The sequence below is a fragment of the Amphiprion ocellaris genome, chromosome 20 (genome assembly GCF_022539595.1).
Source record: "Amphiprion ocellaris isolate individual 3 ecotype Okinawa chromosome 20, ASM2253959v1, whole genome shotgun sequence".
NCBI lineage: Eukaryota > Metazoa > Chordata > Actinopteri > Pomacentridae > Amphiprion > Amphiprion ocellaris.
The window spans coordinates 14,103,788-14,125,424 of record NC_072785.1 but is presented as its reverse complement, the minus strand read 5'-3'; the positions used below and the strand labels follow the sequence as shown (position 1 = coordinate 14,125,424).

Below are 21,637 nucleotides of genomic sequence, written 5' to 3'. Positions count from 1 at the left end.
GGAAGAGAAAAGGTGGAGAACTGAGAAGCGGGCATCTGTCTGATACTTTGGTATTTCTGTAGTGTTGAGCAGTATCTCTGATCCCTCTCCTGATTTTCTGTCTCTTTGTGCTGCAACTGCTGGAAGGTGGGGGGCTGATTATAAATAGCAGCACTGGGTTGTAAGAGGGTCGGCGCTGACCTTTAAGCGGACAGTGAGATTCACCACTCAGCCACCGAGGGAGCCATGGGCACTCATGATAGTTACACACATATGTACACACATCCGGCCCTTAACTGACGTTAACATCCTGGCCCTTCAAAAGTCAATGGAGGTCAGGCCCTCTTAGGGTCTGTCTGTGTGCGTGTGTGTGGAAGCCACACAGAAATGGCAAAGAATGACTCCGCAAGTGAGCCAACCCAGAGAAGCAAACTTACGATTTAGCCCATCCAGCCTAAACTGAGAAGGATCACGTGTCCTTTACTACCCCATTTACTTTAAAAGCAGTTTTTAATTTGACATGACATCGAGCTGCCAGCTCAAGGATTTGGTTATCAGATTTTTCAGCTTATGAAGTTCTTAATAATCAGGTGAGGCTTTTCCTCCTCTCTTAGACACAAATTGGAGTGTGGAGGCTTTTGTTCTATTATACAACACTTTCCGTGCTCTTTCTCATCTAGTTCACTTTCTTTCCCATGCTCATGTGCTCATTGACATTCTCCCATCCCTCTCTCATCTCATTTCTGATGCATCCTTTTCAGTGAAGTTAAATACAGGATTTACTCGTTCAGCCTGAGAATCCCAAGCTTTATTTGTCACATTCATCACTCACTGTATGCATTCAAGTTCCATAACAGACTTATTCCAGATGTATAATCTACTGCTGCACATTTGTCTTCACTTTAGCAGTCCACCCCACTTAACTCGGCATCGTATGGCCTATGAACTGGCCGTTACAGCTATCAAACAACCACATGTGCTGATATGAACTTCATGGTGCAATTAGTGTCACAATGAACAAACTCTGCCATGGCCCTAGGACTCTCCAAACTCTCCTCTTGTGCATAAATCACCAAGCTGAGGTTTACTGTTTTACTTTTTGTCAAGAATGAGGCCTTAGTGGAGGGTTCAGTTAAGGTTTTTGGGGTCTGAAACAAGGAGGCTCCATTTTGGCGCTACACATGAGTTTAATCAACATTTCAGGGAACCACTAAGTCCTGAGCCCGTCTCACCGAGAGACTGCTCGTTCCGAAGCTGCTTGGTTTTTATCAGCATGGTGTGTTTCCCATTAGCCTGCTTGTCTCTGTGGTTAGCTTTGGGATGCACAGGTCCAGCTTAGTACAAGAGAGTTTCAATTACTGGACTAAACTTTGCCACAAATGTATATGGAAAGCAGACGCTGCCACAAGTTGTCAGTTGGCACTGCCAAGACAAGGAAGCAAAAAAAGAGAGAAAGTTAGAGACACAGCGGAAAGCAGAGACTGAGGGTGTCCATAATACTTGAAGCATTTGATTTAAATCAAGGAAATGCGTCTGGATTTTAAAGAGACAAAGAACATGGCGTCATCTAAAGTGAAAACATATTTTTGCTCTCTCCCTCTGCCTTTTGGGTGGTGGAGGCCTTGGCAGCTTCCACTGTAACAATAACCTCCCTCAGCATTGATGCTGCAAGTCCACGCGCCAGCATGCTTGTCCACTGTTTCCCAGAGAGGGCCTTGCTGTTTTCATCCATGCGCTTGGCAAACATTGCCAGCGGCTTTGACATGACTATGACCAGGAGAGGAATGCGCCGGACCCGGGCCTGGTTAACTTCTTCACCCACACACTGTTGTGCTGGTCACACAGTGTCTGACACTGAAACTCTTCAGCTTCTTAGACACAATGTGCACAGGCGTTTGTCTGTTCTGCAGGCATCTCTCTGTCTTTGGGCCCCTTTATGGAAATGTTTGGCAGAGAGACCACCTCTTTGTGGCGTGTGTGCGAATGCAGTCCGTAAGCACAGAGGCCAGCTGTAAAGCAAAGTCAAGTGGCACATTCATACTTTCACTGCCCAAAGAGTGTACGGAAGTGATAGAGTGGTGAATTCTGCCCATTCCCATCAGCTGCAGTGTGTGGGAGGTTCAGAGGAGAAGAAAGGCTGTGCTCCAGTCAGCTTTGGGACCTATTAGCATTTGGATAAGCTCAGAAAGCTCCCACTGGCCACGCCACACAGAGAGTGGTTGGACCTAACCGCCTGTGCTGCTGCAGCTATAAGCTGGGTTCTGTCAATGGACCTATTGTCCAAGAACGGCTGCTGAGATGCCTGACGGCTTTCATCTTACCAGTCCTTCGTCTGCTTGAAAGTAGCACACCGGCTTCCTGAACACTTCAGCCCGAACATCCATCTTGTCATTTTGCAATTGATCACTGATAGGAAGGGCTAAGTCTGAACTGATGTGTGTCAGTTTATTATTGTACTTTTTGTTCTTAAACACCATGAGTACGTTGGCCATAATTACTCTATCGGGATGTCAGCTGTCAGTTCATTAGTATCTCTTTTATTCTTTTACTTCCTTCTCTTATATTACTACAATTTTTGCTGTTTTACCATCTATTCATTGGTGGTTCCTCATAATGGCCTAACAAGACTATAGTTAAAATGGGTTCTGTGCTCATAGTCTGGCCTGCCTCTGCTGCAGCCATGTCCAACCAGCCAGTTGGGGATCTCAGGAATGCACCTCTGACTCTCACTGTCTGCCTATTTCTTTCCATCTGGGCGTGATAGATGTCCTTTACTTGTTCTTTGCTGCAGATCCTGCTGTTTGAAGTGTACTACAGCATGCATGAGCAGAAACACAGGTCAGAAAAATGTGCGCAATTGTAGTTAGTTTCTTGAGTGCCATTGATAGTAAAGGAAAATGAATGAGTTCTTAAACTGTTTTAAATTTTAATTTATAAAATTTTAATTATACATTACAAGTCTGAAGTAGCCAAACATGACAAGTGTATGGCATCGTATGTGCTTTATAATTTTTCTATGTTTACAGATCACAGTTATTGTAGTTGGTTCTATAAAAAGATGCAAAATTCCTTAGAAAGTCTTTGGAGGGTGTTCTTTGTATAGCTAAAGGAAGTGCCTTGTGTGCGTGTGTGTGTGTGTGTGCGTGCGTGCGTGCGTGCGTGCGTGCGTGCGTGCGTGCGTGCGTGCGTGCGTGCGTGTGTCTGTGTGCGCGTATGTGTGAGTCACTGGCTCCTGTTGGTCTGTGTCTGCAGACCCACAAATAAACAGCAGTAAGCCAGCTGGAAATGGGGAAAAGCACAGGCTTCTCTTAGTCTGTATACGGGTTAATACAGTTCATGAGAAAAGGAACCAAACATCCACAAACACACACTGTACACACACATGCACACACGTTCAAAACATGCACTCCACCCCTCATCTGTGTCTTTGAATTTCCCATTCTCCCCTCCGTCCAGGTGTCTGCGGTGGACATTACACAGTTGTTTTTGTCAGTGAATCAGCACTTGTGCTGTCACCATCACTGGTGCTGCTTGTGTGTGTGTGTGTGTGTGTGTTTTTGTCTGTGCACGCAGGTAACATCTATGCCTTTAGAATCCCACTCATCCTCTGCAACAGAGGTCACATGAGCGGGGTTCATCTGTGTGCCAACATGGAGCTTCCTCGACCTTTTGGGTCATGTTAAAGGTTCTAATGGAAGAAACACTGAGAGGGCTTTGTCCACTGGAGCCAGCTGTGCCTCTCTGTCCTCCCCACTCACAGCCTATTCTGTCTGCTTTCAGTCTATGTGAGTCTGTGCTGGCAGTTGGATGGGGACAGTATGTTGATGTGACCCACCTGGGGATCATAAAAAAATTAGGAAGATAAATGAGAGTTGAACAGAGATGCAAAATGTTGCTTTCGGTTTAGATTTCATTTCATAGAGATCCTCCTAGAGCTCTGCAGGTAATCTGGGGGTGTTTAGCACCTGGCCAGCAAAGAGACAGTTTTCCAGTAAAATTCTGTGGTAAAACGGTGATACCTTCACATCTGAGTTACTCACTGTTACTTCCAAACATGTCAAAATGTCTCTGTAGGAAATCCCCTTTTCAGCTTTTCTTGCCAGACTTGTACATTTGGTTGGAGACATCCTGTAACCACAAGGTCACAGGTTCGAGCTCTGTAGCAGCAGATGCGTCCATCACCAGCCATCTGTCCTGTCAAAATGTCCTTGAACAGAAGACTGGACCCCTACCTGTTCACTCACTGTAAGAAGTCTGTACAGGAGTGTCAGTTAAAAGCCAAAAATGGAAATTACACAACTTGTAACTTAGTGCTCTACACCTTTAAATGCCTTGTTTATGACCATCAATCAATAAGGTATGAGACCCTCATTGAAATGGGCTGACAGGGGCCTTTCAGCCAGTATCCTAACTGGATTAGTTTGGCTGATAGTTTGGATTATTAGCGAACAGTGTGCTTTGTTGTGCTAGCTCCAGATGCCGACCTCATCTTGACTTAGCTAGCGTGCTGCAGCAGTGGCACTAATCACCCAATCAAGTCATAGAAAGACTTGCCTCTGTTCACTCCTGAAAACAGATCAGTCTTAGGGAAAAACCCAACTTTTTCAGCCTGATGCGCAGCAGAGCATACCAGTACACAGACTGGATGATTTATCGGGGGGAGGGTGAGCTAGGGCTGATCTGGAAGGAGGGAAGGTTAAGCAGGATGCAGGGAGAGAAAAGCATCTACTGAGAAAATGATGAAGGACTCAAATGACAAATGGAGGCAGAGATGAGAAAAATGTCTGCTCCCCACTGGAGTCTCCTCATTCATCTGATAAGAGCGGCACACTCTCGTGATGAATGGCCAGTGTCATAAGTCACTCCAAGTTTCACATTTTCATGTCTGAATGATAGGATCAGCGAGATGCGCTGATTGCTCTGGGTTGTTGGTGTTTGCATCCCTTGTATCCTTTGCCCCATGTTACCCTGTCTTTGATTAAACCGATAACCTTTTTAACCTTGTGTAGCTGAAATTAGATTTCCCACCTCAAAGCATTTCAGTATTCATACTCCGTTTCCATCATTTCAGGCATGTTGCTACCTCTGAACTACCGGTTAAAGCATTAGTTTGTTCCAGAGTTTGTGCAGTTTTGGAGTGATGGGTGGTTAAATACAGTATTCCATTAATTAAACACAATGTCTAGAAATTATTCTAACCTGATGTTATTAATATGATACATAGTGTTTTTTTCTGAAGTATAAACAGGAAAAACGATATCACACAGTAATGGAACAATCTCCAAACATGGTGTTTACTTAGGGCCTGCGATAACAAACATCATGCGAACCGTCGCAGCGCATCATGACGTGCTTCCGTCTGCTGCTTGCTAAATTACCCTGATTGTCATCTTCTCAGGTTTCCTCCTCTGCTGAGAACAGATAACATCCCTCACTCTATCTGTCCTCAAACATCCCCCCTTTGACTATCTTGCCTTCTCTAAATCCAGTTATCTCTCTGCTCTCATGATGATGATGACCGTTGGCATATCTTTTCTATCTTAACAGTGCAGCTTGCTATTTCCTCTTTTCTTTTTTCATCCGAATGTAAAACCTTGTGTTTTCCGCTTTGAATGCACAAGTCAGAATTAAGGGTAAACTGGCGTGTCGGGATATTTGCGACATATGTCAATAAGGCATCACAGAATATTGCATTATCTTTGGGTTTCCAGAAGAGTTGTAAATGCCAATCAAAATGTGACTTATTTTCATTGTACGTTTTCTACAGAATCTGAAGATTTGACACATAAATATTATTGATCTCCAAATCTTTACAATTAATATTTTGGATTAGTAAACTTGATAAGTGTCCTCACAAAATGTGTACTGAAAAAAAACTCTTTCTTTTTGTCTTTCTGCTCTAAAGAATCTCCAAGAACATCCCCACCACTAAAGATGTGGAGCCTCTGCTGGAGATCGATGGAGACATCCGTAGCTTCGAGGTGTTCCTCTCCTCCCGGACACCTGTTCTTACTGCCAGAGACGTGGAGATGTTTCTGCCCTGCACCGTCAACCTGGACCCCAAACTCAGGGAGATCATAGCAGGTCCATAAATGATCAGTATATTTTGCAGATAGTTGGAAAATTGAAGGAAAAATCAACTGAAAGTGCTCCTTGGCATGGATTCTACAAGTCTCTGGGCTTTGCTGCAGGGATTAACATTCTTCCAAAAAGATTTTCCCTCATTTGGTGTTGTAGGATGGTGTTTAAGAGCCCTGTCTGCTATGTCAAAATGTATTTTATATAGTAGAGATTTGAGAACTGTGAATGAGGAGCATAAAAAGTTTATTCTTGAACTTTGAAACAGCAGCTTCACAAAAGTAATTAATCCAACTCTGTTGTTTCCTCTGAAGCTTTCAGCCACCTCTTTAAGGCCTTCCTCAGCAAAAGAAACTTGCTCTATTGGCGTATGTATGGTATCATGTGACAAAAAATTTACCAAATCAGCAACAGTATACAATAGCATGGAGAAATGGAGAACTATCCTCTATTTGATTTGTTGAATTCAGTGCCAGCTCATTTGGCAGTGACATTACGCATAGCACTGCAGCAGGGTTTGCTCTAAAATCGCCCACTGCCGGGGCTCTCAATAACCCACAGCATGCTTCTCATTTCCATACAATCAAATGTCGAGCAGGTTTTCACTACAGCACTGTGAAATCAGGACAATATTTTCACTCGCTGTCACCAATCTGCCTGTAGCACAGTACCAAATTTCACAGTTTGTAGTTACGGTGACGTAATAGTGCATCAGTATAACTGTAAGCCAGCAGAGTGGCGCTGTACTTTTGCTACCATGCGTCAGCGTCCATTCAGCCCATACAGGAGTGTCAATGACGCCTAGTGTGAAGCTGCTGCATCATAGTGTTATGAGACCACAGAAAACACACACTCGCACACACAGAAAGTCTGTTCCATTGAGCCAACTTTGAGTCATGGAGGCCACAGCTGACCAAGTTCCACAAGCAGACGTCCAGTCTGTAAGTACAGCACTCCTTTCCTAAAAGTGTGTAGGTGTGCGCGCTGTACGTATCCATTGAGCATGTGTTTATTTGTGTGTGTGCGCTCAAAAGTGTGTAGGCGTCTTCACCTTCACACGTGTCCACAGGGAGCGGAAGGTGACCAATGCTTCTACCCAGTCATCCCGCTCCCTCCACTCCCTCTGTGACCAGTTGGTACTTGGTGCCCAGTGTCCTGTGGCCAGCCAGTGGGCAGTGCTGTCAGTGATACCCGCCCATGAGCCTGACTCACATCATAAGGCCCCCATTGTGTTCACAGGCTGGATTGGGTCTCACTCAGCGTGTCATTCAGCAGCCACTTGTATAACCAGGAGACATTCTGGTGCCTGCTTCTGTTTCTGGTTCTTACTTTCTTGCCAGCCACACAGAGCCACTCTGTTCTGTCTTTGGGCTTATTTAACTTTAATTTGGGAGGTTTTACCAAAGCTCCTTACTTAGCTCCTGCTCGACTTCTCTCGAAGTCAAATAGATTTATGTGAAAACAATTGTGGCAAAGTACTTGTGAGATAATGTCTACGAGTTCACATGGTCTGCTTTGTTTGTTTACATGGGTGAATTTATTTGTCAGGGACAGCAAGGGGCTACATGTGCCAGAATCATCACGTGGCTGACATATAATTTGGAAAACAGAATATCAGCACGCCTGCTGTTTGTGAGTAAACAGAGTAATAGAAATCAAAGTGAGAATGGAATTCACAGTTGAAGGTCGTTGTATTCGTAACATCTGCGCCCATTTTCTCAGTATTTAGTTGTTTGATTGTCATCTATTTTGGATAAGGAGAACATGTTCAGAAACAATGTTCTTCTTGTATTCCCTGCAGTGTTTTGAGAGCAAAAGGAATTTTGCTCTTGTATTCATCAGCTGTTTGATATGATTTTTTCTCTTTGGACTCACAACTGTCTGAAATCCCAAGAGAAGATGAAATAAAGCTAAATTATTGATGCGTGGGTGGATCTGAAGGGTCTTTATAGTCATCGCCAGCACAAGATCATCAGCATCTCAGATAAACACTTCCTTCTCTTTTCTTCTGTTGTTCTTATTCCCTCGACTCTGCCCTCTCTTAGATGTTCGTGCGGCCAGGGAACAGATGCACATAGGAGGAGTGACTTATCCCACAATGCCCCTGCAAGAAGCAGTGCCCCGTCCCCAGTCAGGTTACGGCCAGCACTCAACTGCCTGCTCCCCAACAGGTTCCTTTGCCGGATCCCTACCTCCTCAACCCCACAGTGCCTACTTCAGTGGAATGACTGGCCCTCAGCACCCCTTCTACAACCGGGTGAGATATAACAGGGACTTATGTAAAGATAAGCAGTCCTCTACCAACTCCTCAGGTGAAAATGCCATCTTCTTGGTAATCAAAAAAAAAGTATTTTATGGTCAGTATCTGCACTACATGAAATGAAACTGGAATTTGCAGCCACTATCGTAACAGTGGCTACAACCGCAAACAACCAGAAAGGATCTTTCTGGTTCTAGCTGCTCAGTTCTCCGCATGTTATTGAAAAATTGAGCCACTCAGGAGGTAAACGTGTGTACAATATAGCAATTACATTTTCCCCACAACATTTTGTTTTATGTGTGCATGAGCTCCCTCATATTATTTTATGATTTGTATGTTGTTTTACCTCCCCTTCTCTCCTCTCCCCATCTGCCTCCCCCACATTCTTTCCTTCTCCCCTCATAGCCTTATTTCCCCCATCATGTGTATCACCTGCCACGGCATTACTCCCACCATCTCCCCTCATCCTCGCGCCCCTCCGTTAAACCATCCGGTCAACCCCAGGACACCAATGGACTTGTAAGTAAAAAAGAAGCACTAGGTCCATTACATTTGCTTTCATCTCACACAGGGTGATTACAGCAGCAGATATGCTAGTGTTAGTAGTATTAAGTTTATGCGACAACATTGCGTGCTTAGACTGATTGACAGTTTAAGTAGTCGTTATTGCTCTCATGGTTTGTCTGTCATCTAAATTAATTTGAGCAGTGCTTCCTAGCTGTAAGGGAGGCCTTATTCTATAAATTAATATAAATAAACATATAAGGTCTCAGGTTCAGGATGTAGGGCTTTTGTACCACTCAATGGTTAACCTAACAAGTCCATTGTGTCAGTCTGCTGCGTTAACAAACCACAAACTCTGACCTCCTTTTCTTTTTCAACACTTCCTTTTCTCTCATGTACCTATTTTCCAATATCATTCTGTCTCGCTGTCTTTATTCTGATGGCATATGTTTTAACTTTACATTATTTCATCAACTCCCCGTGTTTTAATATCTCCCATTTTCTACCAACTGTGTGCTCAGCCACAGTCCAGCTCCTGACCCCAGCGGAGTCAAAGCTTATTCCGTAAATCGCATGATCACGAACCCAACCTTTATTAACCTTTTTTCCCTATGCAATCCCTGTCTCCATTCTGCACCCATATTAGGATGTTATTGCAGAGGATGCCAGAGAAGGCCTCCCCTCGTGTCCCTCTGACTCCACCATGGTAACCCAACTAATATCAGTAGACGTATTAGCACATCTATACATGGCTGTGGAACACAGCATTAATGCAAATATGCAACTAGTCCCTCATCTGCCTGTTGGCCTGATACCTAAACCTCATTTTTTATGTTGCATCCCTAAAATGCATGTCTGTATGTTTGACAGGCAGCTTATTTTGTTGTTGTGGTTTACAAAAACCAAGAGAATAAATATCACCTATTACTTGGTCTTCTGCACCTTCTGCGGCAGAATGCTAAAATACTTCAGCTGCATCCGGTGTGACTGCGACCCCCCACTAATGATTAAAAGCGGCATTTAGTTGTAGGCATTAAATGTTGAAGGAAGTTGATTTTAGTGTGGGCACAGTACAAGTTCACATTCTCTTATAAATTAATTTTACTTCAAAAGATTCCTGCACATGTGCGACGTGCTCAATCAAAAACTGCTGACTTTTATCTGAGTTTGCTGAGTTTATCTAGTGGACAGCATGTGTGATGCTTTGGTTTTCTTATACAAAAAAATGGATGTAAAAGTGCTGTTACATCAAGAAAGCATGAAGTTGCACTGAAAAGAACTGAACCTCTACATCCAGATATTCACACATTTCAGGAGAAAGCAGCCACTATTAGAACAATTTGATGATAACACTACTCAGGAGATTTCTGCTCCACAAAGCCACTTATCAGGGCCCTGCCAGCAAGCATTTAGAGGAGCTTTATGAAAGATTTAAATATAGATTACAGTGTAATGTTCCTTCCTACAATCTCTGATCTGTCTGTATTTTTGCATCTTTAATTATTTAAAAATCCTGTCCATTATACCTTCATCACTGTCTTGAATTTTTATACCTATTTTGTTCTTCATATCATCCTCCTTCTCTTACCTAGTCAGTATATATTTTCACATTTTCATCCTCTTTATGGTTCATGCTTAATCCGTCTGTATAGTCCTCACGTACGACTGTATTCCTCCAAATCTGCAAATGTGTATGTGTACATTTGTGTGAGACTCTTTGGATATGTAAGCAGGCCTAGCCCGGTGTAATTGCCTCGCTGATGTAAGTGCGAGTATGGATTCCTCTGGCTGCTGGGATTATCATCAGAGCAACTGTTGGGGCTGGCAACACGCACACATACACTGACAATGAGCCCAGTGCTGGTAGAGCTTATCTCCTTACCAAGACGCTTCCTCCCTCACAGAGCTCTGTTTCCTCTTCCCCATCCTTCTGCCCTGAGCTCAGCCCAGCTGTAATTACAGTCTTATCACACACACACTGGGAGGGTTCACACAAACACACAGACACACAAGCAGACACACCCGCAGATATTCATGCCCTCACTCACTTTTCTTAGAAGACGCGCTTGCTGTCTGAATCAAGGAGCTGCATTCAAGGCCTTTCCTGAATTGAAACTTCTGCTTTTTCTGCGCAGAGTGAGAGATGTCTCATTCTCTCGGTGGGTCTTTCTCTCTGTCTCTGTGTCCTCCGCAATCCTTTCTGTCTGCAAAGATTATGGCAGTAAAAAGCCAGCCGACTCCAGTGAAAACAAAATCTCCTTGTCTAATAATTCTACTTCCAATAGCCTCTTCTTTTCCAGGCTGATGGCGTTGGCTGGCTGTGTTGCTGCTGTTGAGGAGCTGTCTCTTCCCCTGCTGTGAGATAGATAAATGTCTGCGCTGTTGTCAATGTCTCTCTTGTCCCCTGATGATGAGTTCAACATGTGTGCTACTGTCTCTCTGCTAGTCCGTCTTGTCTTCTGTGTAAACTTCTACCTCCCCACCTTGTGTGTGGTTTTTTTTACAGGTACAGTTCTGGATTCATGGTGTTATAAATGTCTGTGCGTATTTTTGTCTGACTACTTGTCTGTCTGCTTTTTTTTTGTCTCCTTATCAAGCATTTAAAGTCGGTGCCTTACAAATTAAAGCAGGTACTCCTTTGAATTCATGGCTACCTTCATCTCCACATTCAGCCTTTTTCTCCATCGACCTATCCCTACCTCACCTCTAACACATTGGTTCATTACTACCCAGCATGCTGTAGAAAGAGTTATTTTTCAGACACATTATGTTGAATGCAATGCAAAACACAACTTAAGGTCCTGCAGTAGTTGTTAGATTCACTAACATAGATTCATCCTTTAGTAACACCTCAGTTGTGTGGATGTGAACAGTAGTTAAACTCCCTGAGCGCTGGTCTTCATCTCCTCCATTACAGAAAGTTGGCACCTGCTCTTGTGTACTGTATTGTAAGAGCTGATTATTTTTTTGTCTAACAACCACTCACAGTCCGGCTAAGCTCTGCTCTTCTCTCCCTCGAAACCAGAAACAAAGCCGGGGGGCTTAGTGTGAAGCCATGTCTTAATAGTGTTAATAGCCGGGTGGAGCAGAAGTAAAAGATGAGGGAGAGAGAAAGAGAGTGATGGAAAAGAGAGCAGAAGGTCAATGCAGGAGGCTGAGTGGGAAGGAATGTGAGAGGAAGGAAGGAAGGGAGGCAGGGAGAAAAAGAAGGAAGGAACGAGAACTTTGCTTGTCTCAAAGACAAGCAGAGCCAGAGTGAGAGGGGTGAGTGAGAAAAGGGAGGGGAATGGGATAAAGGAGGGTGGATGAGGTTTGTTTGGTTCTTGTGCCAGCGTGTGGCATGCTGCCTGTCTGTGAGGCCTTAGACAGCATCAACAGGCAACTGGTATTAGTCACATCAAGCCTCGTAGCTGCTCGACTGCGGCGGCCGCGTCATCACGGCTCGGCTCAGCGGCGGCTCGCAGACTCCAACCCTCAAGTGTTGTGCACACACTTCATGTGCTTATATATACACCGAGAGAAAAGAATAAGAGCAGGTAACAGTGTATTTGGATAGGTTGGCAGTTTTGTTTACTTTTACACTTACACTGTGTGACTGATAGGGAGAATTACTGTGTAGGATTGTGGTTTTGCACCTCTGTGTGCCTCGCAGTAACAGGCCTGCACGTCTCCTTGCCAGGAATTGTTGCTCGATTTGCCCTAATCAATGTGTTAGGAGTGATGAGTTGCTCTAACGGAGTGTGTGTGTGAGTTTACCCTGGTAGCCTTTACTCATGAAAAACTCACTGAATATGTTGTTTACATTCTAATTAAATGTCAATGTGTGATATTGTGTAGATCTGTCCTGCAGTCCTGCTCAGCTCGCTGAACACGGATGCAGTGTGTGAGCGTCTCAGACAGATTGATGGAATCGACCCCAACATGCTGTCTCAGTACACTTCCACTATCAAGAAGGTATGACTGTTTAACTTTCAGAATGATTTAAATGAATATACCAATAATTTTTGCTCTACCAGTTATTTGGACAGTCAATGAACATTTTCTCTTCATAGTCTTTGTGTGGCTTTTTTGTCCTCACAGCTTTCTCCACTCTGTCTCTACACTTGAATGTGTTTATTTGGTACATTCATGAATTTAATTAATTTGTGAACAAACCAGTTGGTCCCTCTTCTGTCAATTGCAGGCTAATATAAATGGTCGGGTGCTTACTCATTGCAACCTGGATGAGCTGAAGAAAGAGATGGAGATGAACTTTGGCGACTGGCAGCTCTTCAGGGGAATGGTGAGACTGTGTAATATATCATTTTAGAACTGGACTGGAATGGAAAGTTTTTGTTTTGTTACAAGACACTACTCTAGAGTAAAGACCTGAAGTACAGTCTGTTCTCAATAGCATACGTTCTCCTCACTGTGTGATACTTTGCAGACACTTAGCTTTGCCAGTGCCCTTCTGTTGATATACGTCGGCTCTGGTTTATTCCACAACGAAGCAAGACAGCATCTCGTAATAAGCCATCTTGTGCTGCACTACGATATTGGGATAGAGATTTTATTATCCGTATTACAAGAAGGCCGCTCGTCAGTCAGCCAGGAGTCCAGTCAGCTGAACCGGGGCTGAAATCACTTACACGTGTAGCCAGCTCCACTTCATCAAATGTCGGTCTGTGATCCTAATGCCTAAGCAGTGCCCCAGATTGGTTGTGTTTTACCGGAGATCCGATGCAGAGCTCGCATAGAAGCAGCTGGAAAGTGCAGCGGCCTTATGGCTCCATGTAAAAACCAGTGTTGTGTTGCCAAGATGCAGCCAGCACATCCATCTGGTTCAAGATGGCTGACTGATATGTGGATGAAGGGAGGTTATTGTCGGGGAGGATGGCACAGCTGAATAGCTTTACTTAAGAACCGGCTCTCAATTCTCCTTTCATAAGCCCATGCTTTTATTGTTGGTGCTGTTTACATGCTTGTTTAGTATGTCACGTGCTTTGAGAAAACATGTTTACAGTTAACAGTGTCCCTCAGCCAAAGCTAAATGTATCAGTATATCTAATATATTGAACTGTGGTGTATTTTATAAGGTGATGGAACAACGGCATGCTGAAAGCCAGGCCATGCTGCAGGATGAATCTCGAGCTGCTAGCGAGCAGGGCAGCAGCGTGCACCACGGGGAGCCCACCAGACGCTCAGGAGGAGCCCAGCACGAAGCAGCGACCTTCAGCCTCAACCTCAGCTTCGAGGAGCTCAGTGGAGTGGGGCTGGAGGAGCCACCGAGACGCAACAACAACAACTCGCACTGGCCGGTCAGTCTTTCTGTCAGGAGCTTGGTTTACATATACCACAGCAGCTGATGTAATCGGACAAACAGTCCCATCATGTTCACACATACAGATGTGCAAAAGAGATAAAAACTATTAAAGTTGCTCCTTGAAGCTTAAGTGTGAACATGCAACACTTGCAAATGCCACTGAAAGATCACACCCCAAACTGTCAAATAGCCGTGTGTCCACATGCATCAAAACAGTGTGCTGGTGGTCTCAGTAGTTTCACATTAATGTGGTTTTAAGTGAGGAAAGTGCACGGCAGAGGAAGCCTATGGTGCTCTTGAATTTGGCAGAATTAAAAATACACACAAACAAGGCAAAACACCTAAAGGTGTCAAGGGGCCCCATGTTCATGATTTCCACCTTCCTTATTCCCTATTTGCAAAATCTCCGAGACACGAGCAAACACTCACACGTAGACAGCTGGCTCTGTTGCTATTTTATATGATCTCACTTTGTGATTTGTTTCAAATATAAATTCAACACTGAAAATACAGCACAGCTCTCACTGCCACTCCATCTCCACTCTTTGCCACTAACTTGTTTCACTTTATCCAATTGCCATATGCTGAATATTTCCTTGTTCGCGAAGTAATTATAGCACAATATTTTAGTAAATGCCATATTTATTTTTATATTTAGGTGTCTTGCCTTCAGGGTTAACACCTCACATCTATATAACACGCTCACTATGAAGTTGGTGACATAATCATATTTTTCATCAAACTCAGGAGCATCTTTGCACACCATCCCAACTTTTTTCTCATCTTGTCAGGTGGCAAATCACCGCACTTCAAGCATGTCCAGCCTAAACTCCCAGGAATCCTCTAATGACATCTGCAAGCTGACAGACAAGCAGCAGGCTGAGTATCGTGATGCCTACAGGGAGTACATCGCTCAGATGGCCCAGCTGGAGATGTCCGGCAGTGGGGGAGAGAGGCCCGTACAGCCCCACCCTGGACAGTTCCTTCAGGCTGCCAGCTCAGAGGACAAAGGGGTGGGTGGACAGTCACAAGTACACTGTCATGTTTTTATCGTCATATCAGTAATGACAGAAAGAGTTCAGTCCAATAAACCCCCAAAGTCAGATTACAGGAAAGAACCATGTGGTTAACTGTTGTCATTAACTTGTGTAGATGCGGTTCTGAGGTCAATCTGTATGTTCTAAAACTTGTGTGTTTAAAAGTTGAATTTCTCCGGCCTGTGTAACAGCAAGAATCTTAGTCTGAGCTAGGAAAGTGGAGATTGCTGCTTCTTGCGTTTTTTAATTATTGGCTTTACCCTTTGTTTCTCTTGGCACTAAAGGTAGCAAGAGGAATCCCCTCTTGAGAGGCCTCTCAGAGGCAAACAGCACAGGATACTGCATATTTTTATGTTCTCCTCATTGAATCCGCTTCCCTCTCCTCAGGCCAAGGAAGGAGCTGACCAAGACAGCCGCAAGTCCTTCACCAAGAGAGGCTCCAAGAGTAGCGATGCCACAGATTTTGCCTCAGGGACCGATGCTCAGCCTCTAGACCCCATCAGTGAAGAGGATGAGAAGCTAGACCACAGCTCATCTTCCAGGACCCCAGGCTGCAGAAAGAAGGCAGCGGGATCATACTATCACAAGCTGCCCAATGATGAAGACTCAGGCCCAGAAGAAGCTGACACCACCACACCTCTCCTCCACAAAGAGGCAAGAGCTGATGCTCTGTCTTCCCAAGGAGGCTCCCAGCCCACTGGGCTTTTGACCAAGCCTGGCTTCCTCACCGAAATCCTCTTGGATAAGAAGGACTCGTCCGATTCAGGGATGCGCTCCAGTGACAGTTCCTCAGACCGCTCCCTGGAGGAGGCCGAAGGAGACACCGACAGAGCGAGAGAAGCCCTGAAGCCCAGTCTGATTGAACTGGAGCTGGAGGGGTTGGTGAAGAAGAGAGGCCTCCTCCCCAGCAGCCTACAGGACGCCCCTGTGGCCCGCATGTCCATCTGCTCCGAGGCTCCGTCCGAAGCCAGCCTAATGGCCAGCAGCCCAGATGAGGGGTGGCCGTCCAGCGGGGTCAGCAACCTCAACCGCACCGTCAGTAACACCACCCTTAATAACAACACCAGCAGCCCTACCGACACCAACACTAACACCAACAACAGCCATCAGCACCAGGCTAACATCACAGGCACAGAGTCCACCACCACCTCCTCCTCCTCCTCCTCCTCCAGCATCATCTCGCCAGCTGTCATCATCACCCCTGGCAGCAGTACTGCCAACACCACGGCTGCCACCATCCACCACAACCAGAACCTGCGCACCATCAGTCTGGGAGACGAGCGGGAGAGTGTCCTCTGAGAAGCCATATGTGTTCGTTATTCTAAGAAGGGTCATGTAGGCTGTTGTTGTTGATGTTGTTGGTAGCACAGTTGTACTGCTGATGTTGTGATGTGTTCCAAAGAATTAGAGTATCTATCAGTGTTCTGAAAATGTTGAAAGTGTTGCTGTAATTTAAGGGTAGTGCATCTAAAAGATTAAAATAGTAGGTAGGTAAGAAAAAAAATCACCTCTGTATAAAGGACGTGTGATACATTCATAGTTACACTTTGAAAGTTAATGTTACCAAAAACATTTCAGTCAGGTCAAATCAGAGTCGATTTCTCTTATGTTACAAAAACTTTAGTCATCTCGTGTTTGGATAGTCAGTGTAATTTATCTCCCATGTGGATGTGGTGCAGTTGTGTGAAATTTGTGTGTTTAGTGAAGGAAGAAATCCTTACATAATAATGTGTTTGAGAAAAGGTAGTCACGACTGGAAGATCTTAGCAACGTTACTGAAGTCTTGTGTCTCCAAAGCGTATCATGCAGTGCTGTTTGTAGTTAAAACACTTCAAATAGATGAAATCTACGTAGACGGTGGTGCAGTACGGTGTTGGTAGATTGTGTGATAGAAGAAGTGCATGAACTAGATTCCAAAGCGGTGTTTGTCTTTTCCAAAGTACCTGGTGAAAGCGTGAATCAATAAATATCTTGCCGTGTGGACCCTTAAAATTAGTCTGATGCATTTTCTTGCAGGAAAATCTGCTATTTGTGCAGTGCTAACCAAAGGTGTGTTGTTTGTTTTTACATTTTCAACAGCTTCGTATTTTATCCTTTAGTTTAAAAGGGTGACAGGCAAAGGGAGGTAGTCACTGGCAGCATTTATTTTAACCGATAGATGGCGCACTCTCCATGCGAACGTGCTGCTGGCTCGTTGTATGGACTCTGCCTGTCACTATGATAAACTACTGAGGACTAACAGCTTCAGCCCCAAAGTGGGTTTCGGGGATCTGTATAGAAACCTTCAAGGAGTATTTTAAGGCACTTTTTTTATTTAACTGTAACAGTCTTAACTGACAATCGTATGTAATATTCTCATTTTTATTTTTATTTTTTTTTGCGTGTTGTATCATGTAAAAAGTGATTTGTTTCCCCACAGCTGATCAAGAAAGCTCCAGCAAAGTGGTCCTCGGGGCAAAGTAATCAAATGTGGCTCCACAGATTAGTTGGTGGTATGACAATATTTGAGAAACCATGCTGCACTGTAAAGGAGGTGATGGCTTTTCACTGCATGATACTAATTATGACACCCAGCGGCCCATATTAACCCCCCTCTGCCCTTTTTACCCTCAGTCACTTTAGCCCTTTGATGCCTTCTCGACTATACAGGATTGACCGGGTGGCACTTCAAGACTTCCGCTGGGCTTGGTGATGTTGAACTCCCTCAGGTGTCTCGGCACCTGGATCAGTAAGTACATCCCTCCATCTTTTGACTGACTTTTATATCAACTGCTCATTTTTCATCGGCAATTTCATGTGGCTGATGATGCCAAATTTTACGCGCCAGCGCTGTCAAATTTGAGATGCAACTGGCAACCTTTAACAACTAAAAGCAGCACAGGCCTTTCCCAAATTTAAAAATGTCCAAAATTAATACAAAAACAATTCCTGCCAAGCAGTAAATTTAACATTATAGAATCAGTAACGCATCACGCATCCAATTTCACCTCAACTTTCCACAGTTGCCAACCATTTAGAGCTACATAGTCTCTGCACAGTGCTTAAATGACTCAGACTGCCACTTTAAACCATGTAATCCTATTTACTTTACATAGCATGTGAGAAAGTAAAAGTGCAGTCAGTCAGTGCGCCCTAAATACGCTTTTATGCAACCGTGCGCCTCCAGGTCGTGTTTGCCTTGGGGAAATGTTGACGCGGTGTTTTGCACCATTATAGGTCACATACTGCAGGTCTGATAAGGACACTTTGTTGTGGGATTTGTTGTGAAGTGCCTCACATGTTCTCCATAATAACAGGAGAGAGTCAGCTGGACGCACAGCTGGGTAACTGATTTTTACGCACCGGTTTAATGTATTCACACATTCATCCCCCCCCAAAACCACACATCCCCAGATCTGTAGTGGCTCTTCCCCCAAATGAAACATGTTCAGCTTGCGTTTTTGATTTATTTTGTATAAAAAGGTACAATTTACATTACTTTTATAAAAAGTTTCAGCATAATTAAGTACAACATTACACTTTTGCAGAAGTGTCAAATTCCTGCAACTATACAAGATAAACTCCCGACTGGGAGTTCACAAGGTTTCATTCTTTCATTTCAACGTTTTTTTTTCCTCTTTAAACAACGTCCAGTCCTTCATGTGCCAACAATTCTGACAAGACAAGACTAAACTTTTTACAGTAACTAACCAAAGTTGTCTGTTCTATTCACGTTCCCACCTCCGCAAAAAAGCGAAGACTTCAACGAGGAGAGAGAGAGACAAGGGGGGGCGTGAGGAGAGGACAGGGGGAGGGAATAATCCTTGTGACAATAATCTCGTTTTTCCTCCCGCTGTCGGGAATATAACGCGCCTTCCATTTTCCAGAAAGGACCCACAAATAATAATAAAAAAGTCTTAAGTTAAATAATAATGAAGTGTCCAAACAGAAAACACATCACATAAGATTGTCCCATTATAAGCAAAAAAAAAAAAAAGTCTCTTGATTTCAGCGTCAGAAAAGTCAAAAAAAGAAAAAAAAAATCCAGGCCTGGAGGACAGAGGCTTGGAGGGGTTTTGGAGAGAGAGAAGGGGGGAAAGTCCTGCTCCCCAGGTCCTGTACGTGTGTATGTGTGTGTGTGTGTTTTGCTTCTTGACCAAACACCTGCAAAAGATTGAGAAAGAGAGGCGTGTTTAGAAAATGCAAACAGGGCAGAGATCCGGACAGACTGGCGCCAGGGAGGAAGCCGCAGTTTTTAACATTTAACCAAACACTCCCAATACTAAGCAAACGCTGCGCTCCAGATGTACACACACATAGAGAGGGAAAGGAGGGAGGAGGGGTGTGAGGAGGAGGAGGAGGCGCACGCACACACACGCACACACACGCACACACACACACACACACACACACACACACACACACACACACACACACACACACACACACACTTTTCGCACAACTTCAGCCTACAATCTGGGGAAGAATCAGCGTAATTGCCGCTCAGCTGGCGCCTACCCACTTCTTGTACCAATTATGTGCAGACATCGTAGTAGCAGTAATCCAAACAGCCATTATTTTCCTGTTGCAGATGCTCTTCATTATAGACACAAGAGGGTCTAATACAACCCTGACGACTGCTACTTATATACAGTAAACCAAAGGCAGCCTGGAGCGAATATCCTAAACTCCACTGCAGAAAAAACATAATAAAAATCTGGCACCTGAACATCTTTGGACACAGATGAGAATAATCTGGGTCATCTTTTTTGCCTGACACAGTAAAGTCCCATCTTTTTTTGTTTTGTTTTGTTTTTAAATTTGAGATAAATGTGATCCAGATATTGACTGGCCCGTCCCCTTGTCATAACTGACGCCCCAGTGTCGCAGCGCATTCTCATGCACACACACAAAACATATTGGGACCATTACGGCGACGTTGAGACGACATTAGCGAGGGAACAAATGGATTGGTAAATGGTAATTCTAGCCCATTCTGCTCCAGCAGACTGGGAGACAGGCTGTAGCGGAGCCTAAAAGCCCTGGACAGAATGCAGCAGCAGACATGAGGACAGCCTACTTACCGCTTTAACGATGCAGAGTCCGGCTGTCATCTGTCATCAGCTCTGATGGCAACTCCGGGGACTGAAAACAAACAAACAAACAGACCAAATGTTAATTCTTTTACGCAGCATCCGATCGAGGTGTCTGGCAGTTTGCAACACTGTTATGTATGTAGGTCGAATCTCTTCCTCATCTTGATTCTGAACAAAAGGAAGAAAGAGAAGAAGAAGAAGAAGAAAAACATGCCATTTTCCTTCTCCAACAAGCCATTTTGTGCGAGTTACGCATAGGCTACAAAAAGCGCACTGCTTATGCGCACGACAAACAATAATAATAATCAAAAAAAGCCACTAAACATGTTTCACAAACACACCAGACTGATCGTTGTCCAGCTCGGATGCGCGCTCAGCTACGGTGTAATTACCTGTAATGACAGGATGCTGATATCTGTGTTGAGGGTGGTCAGAGGGGTCCTGGATGGAGTCTGCCCCGGCCGCGTAGGGTGATGCAGGCTGGTTAGTGCGACACTGGAGTCCAGCGCGATCTGCAGGTCCAGGATGTAGTCGATGACATGCTGCAGGATTTCCATCTTGCTGACGTTCTTGTTCTGGGGGATGCTCGGCACCAGCTCCTTCAGCTTGGAGTAGCAGTCGTTCATGTTGTACAGCAGGCTGAGCGGGTCATCCACCGGGGTCTTGCTCCGAGAGATTCCCAAGGAGTGCTCTGATAGATTCGCGTTGCTTTTCCGGAAGGATCGCACTGGGCTTATTGCTTTCATTTTGTTGTTTTTGTCAGTGTTAAGTTAAAGCGACGAGAGGAGGGTTTTTTTAACGCTTGTGTCGATATCTCGCTTCTTTTAAGTCCTATTTCTGCCAGACGATCGGCGATCAGACTGGATTACCTAGCTGTCAGTGTTGCTTTATATAGGCAGCAGGCTGGGCATGCGACACGGGCGGGTCAAACGCGTTCATTGGAAGCAGGTTAAACGTCACTCAACGCCTCTCGGCCCTCCTATTAGCTCTTCTCGCTCAGATCCCGCCCCTTTCCCGCCGCGTTACCAGTGGCAACGCATGTTGGAGGCGGAACCCAGAGGGCGCTTCAGCAGCTCCGGTGGGCAATTTGGAAAATTAAGCCCTTACCTGTTTCTGATCAAGAAAATTAATGGTTTCCATGGATGTCAGTTGACAATGGCAAGACGTGAACCCACGTTTGAACCTTTGCCTGCACGTTTTAAATCTGATTCTAAAATCCTGTAATGAAGATCAGTGTATTTGGGAATGTATATTTAAAAGTCAGAAGCATTCTGAATAAAAAATATAACATGCATGGGACAGTGCAAGAGTTCCTTTCTGAAAAAAAAGTTACTGGCAGAGCATTCTATCCCTAATCAGCCAAGCATCCAACACATTCAGGTGATGTGTTTTTTGAAGGTGT

At 44.5% G+C, this 21,637-nt stretch overlaps 2 protein-coding genes across 7 annotated transcripts in view; one reads left to right on the top strand and one right to left on the bottom strand.

Annotated features, from left to right (window-relative positions):
- kidins220a (kinase D-interacting substrate 220a) overlaps positions 1-17,152 on the top strand; it is a 44,362-nt gene extending 27,210 nt beyond the window's left edge. For 2 of the 6 annotated variants that reach the window (XM_023266259.3, XM_035946439.2), the window contains exons 24-32: positions 5,885-6,063; positions 8,103-8,314; positions 8,723-8,836; positions 9,468-9,527; positions 12,659-12,775; positions 13,005-13,103; positions 13,897-14,118; positions 14,915-15,136; positions 15,548-17,152. In XM_023266259.3, coding sequence (XP_023122027.2) covers positions 5,885-6,063; positions 8,103-8,314; positions 8,723-8,836; positions 9,468-9,527; positions 12,659-12,775; positions 13,005-13,103; positions 13,897-14,118; positions 14,915-15,136; positions 15,548-16,459 — 2,137 coding nt within the window. In that variant the 3' untranslated portion in view covers positions 16,460-17,152. Of the gene's footprint in view, positions 1-5,884; positions 6,064-8,102; positions 8,315-8,722; positions 8,837-9,467; positions 9,528-11,418; positions 11,452-12,658; positions 12,776-13,004; positions 13,104-13,896; positions 14,119-14,914; positions 15,137-15,547 lie in introns of all 6 variants that reach the window. The other 4 variants (XM_055005765.1, XM_035946443.2, XM_055005766.1 and 1 more) reach the window with 4 other exon arrangements.
- A 1,434-nt stretch (positions 17,153-18,586) lies between these two features.
- Positions 18,587-21,100, bottom strand: id2a (inhibitor of DNA binding 2a). Its single transcript, XM_023266264.3, has 3 exons — positions 20,628-21,100; positions 20,224-20,284; positions 18,587-19,303 (listed from the first exon to the last, which is right to left on the bottom strand). The coding sequence occupies exons 1-2, from the start codon at positions 20,979-20,981 to the stop codon at positions 20,228-20,230; spliced, it is 411 nt and encodes a 136-aa protein (XP_023122032.1). The 5' UTR covers positions 20,982-21,100; the 3' UTR covers positions 18,587-19,303; positions 20,224-20,227.
- Between the last annotated feature and the right edge of the window lie 537 nt (positions 21,101-21,637).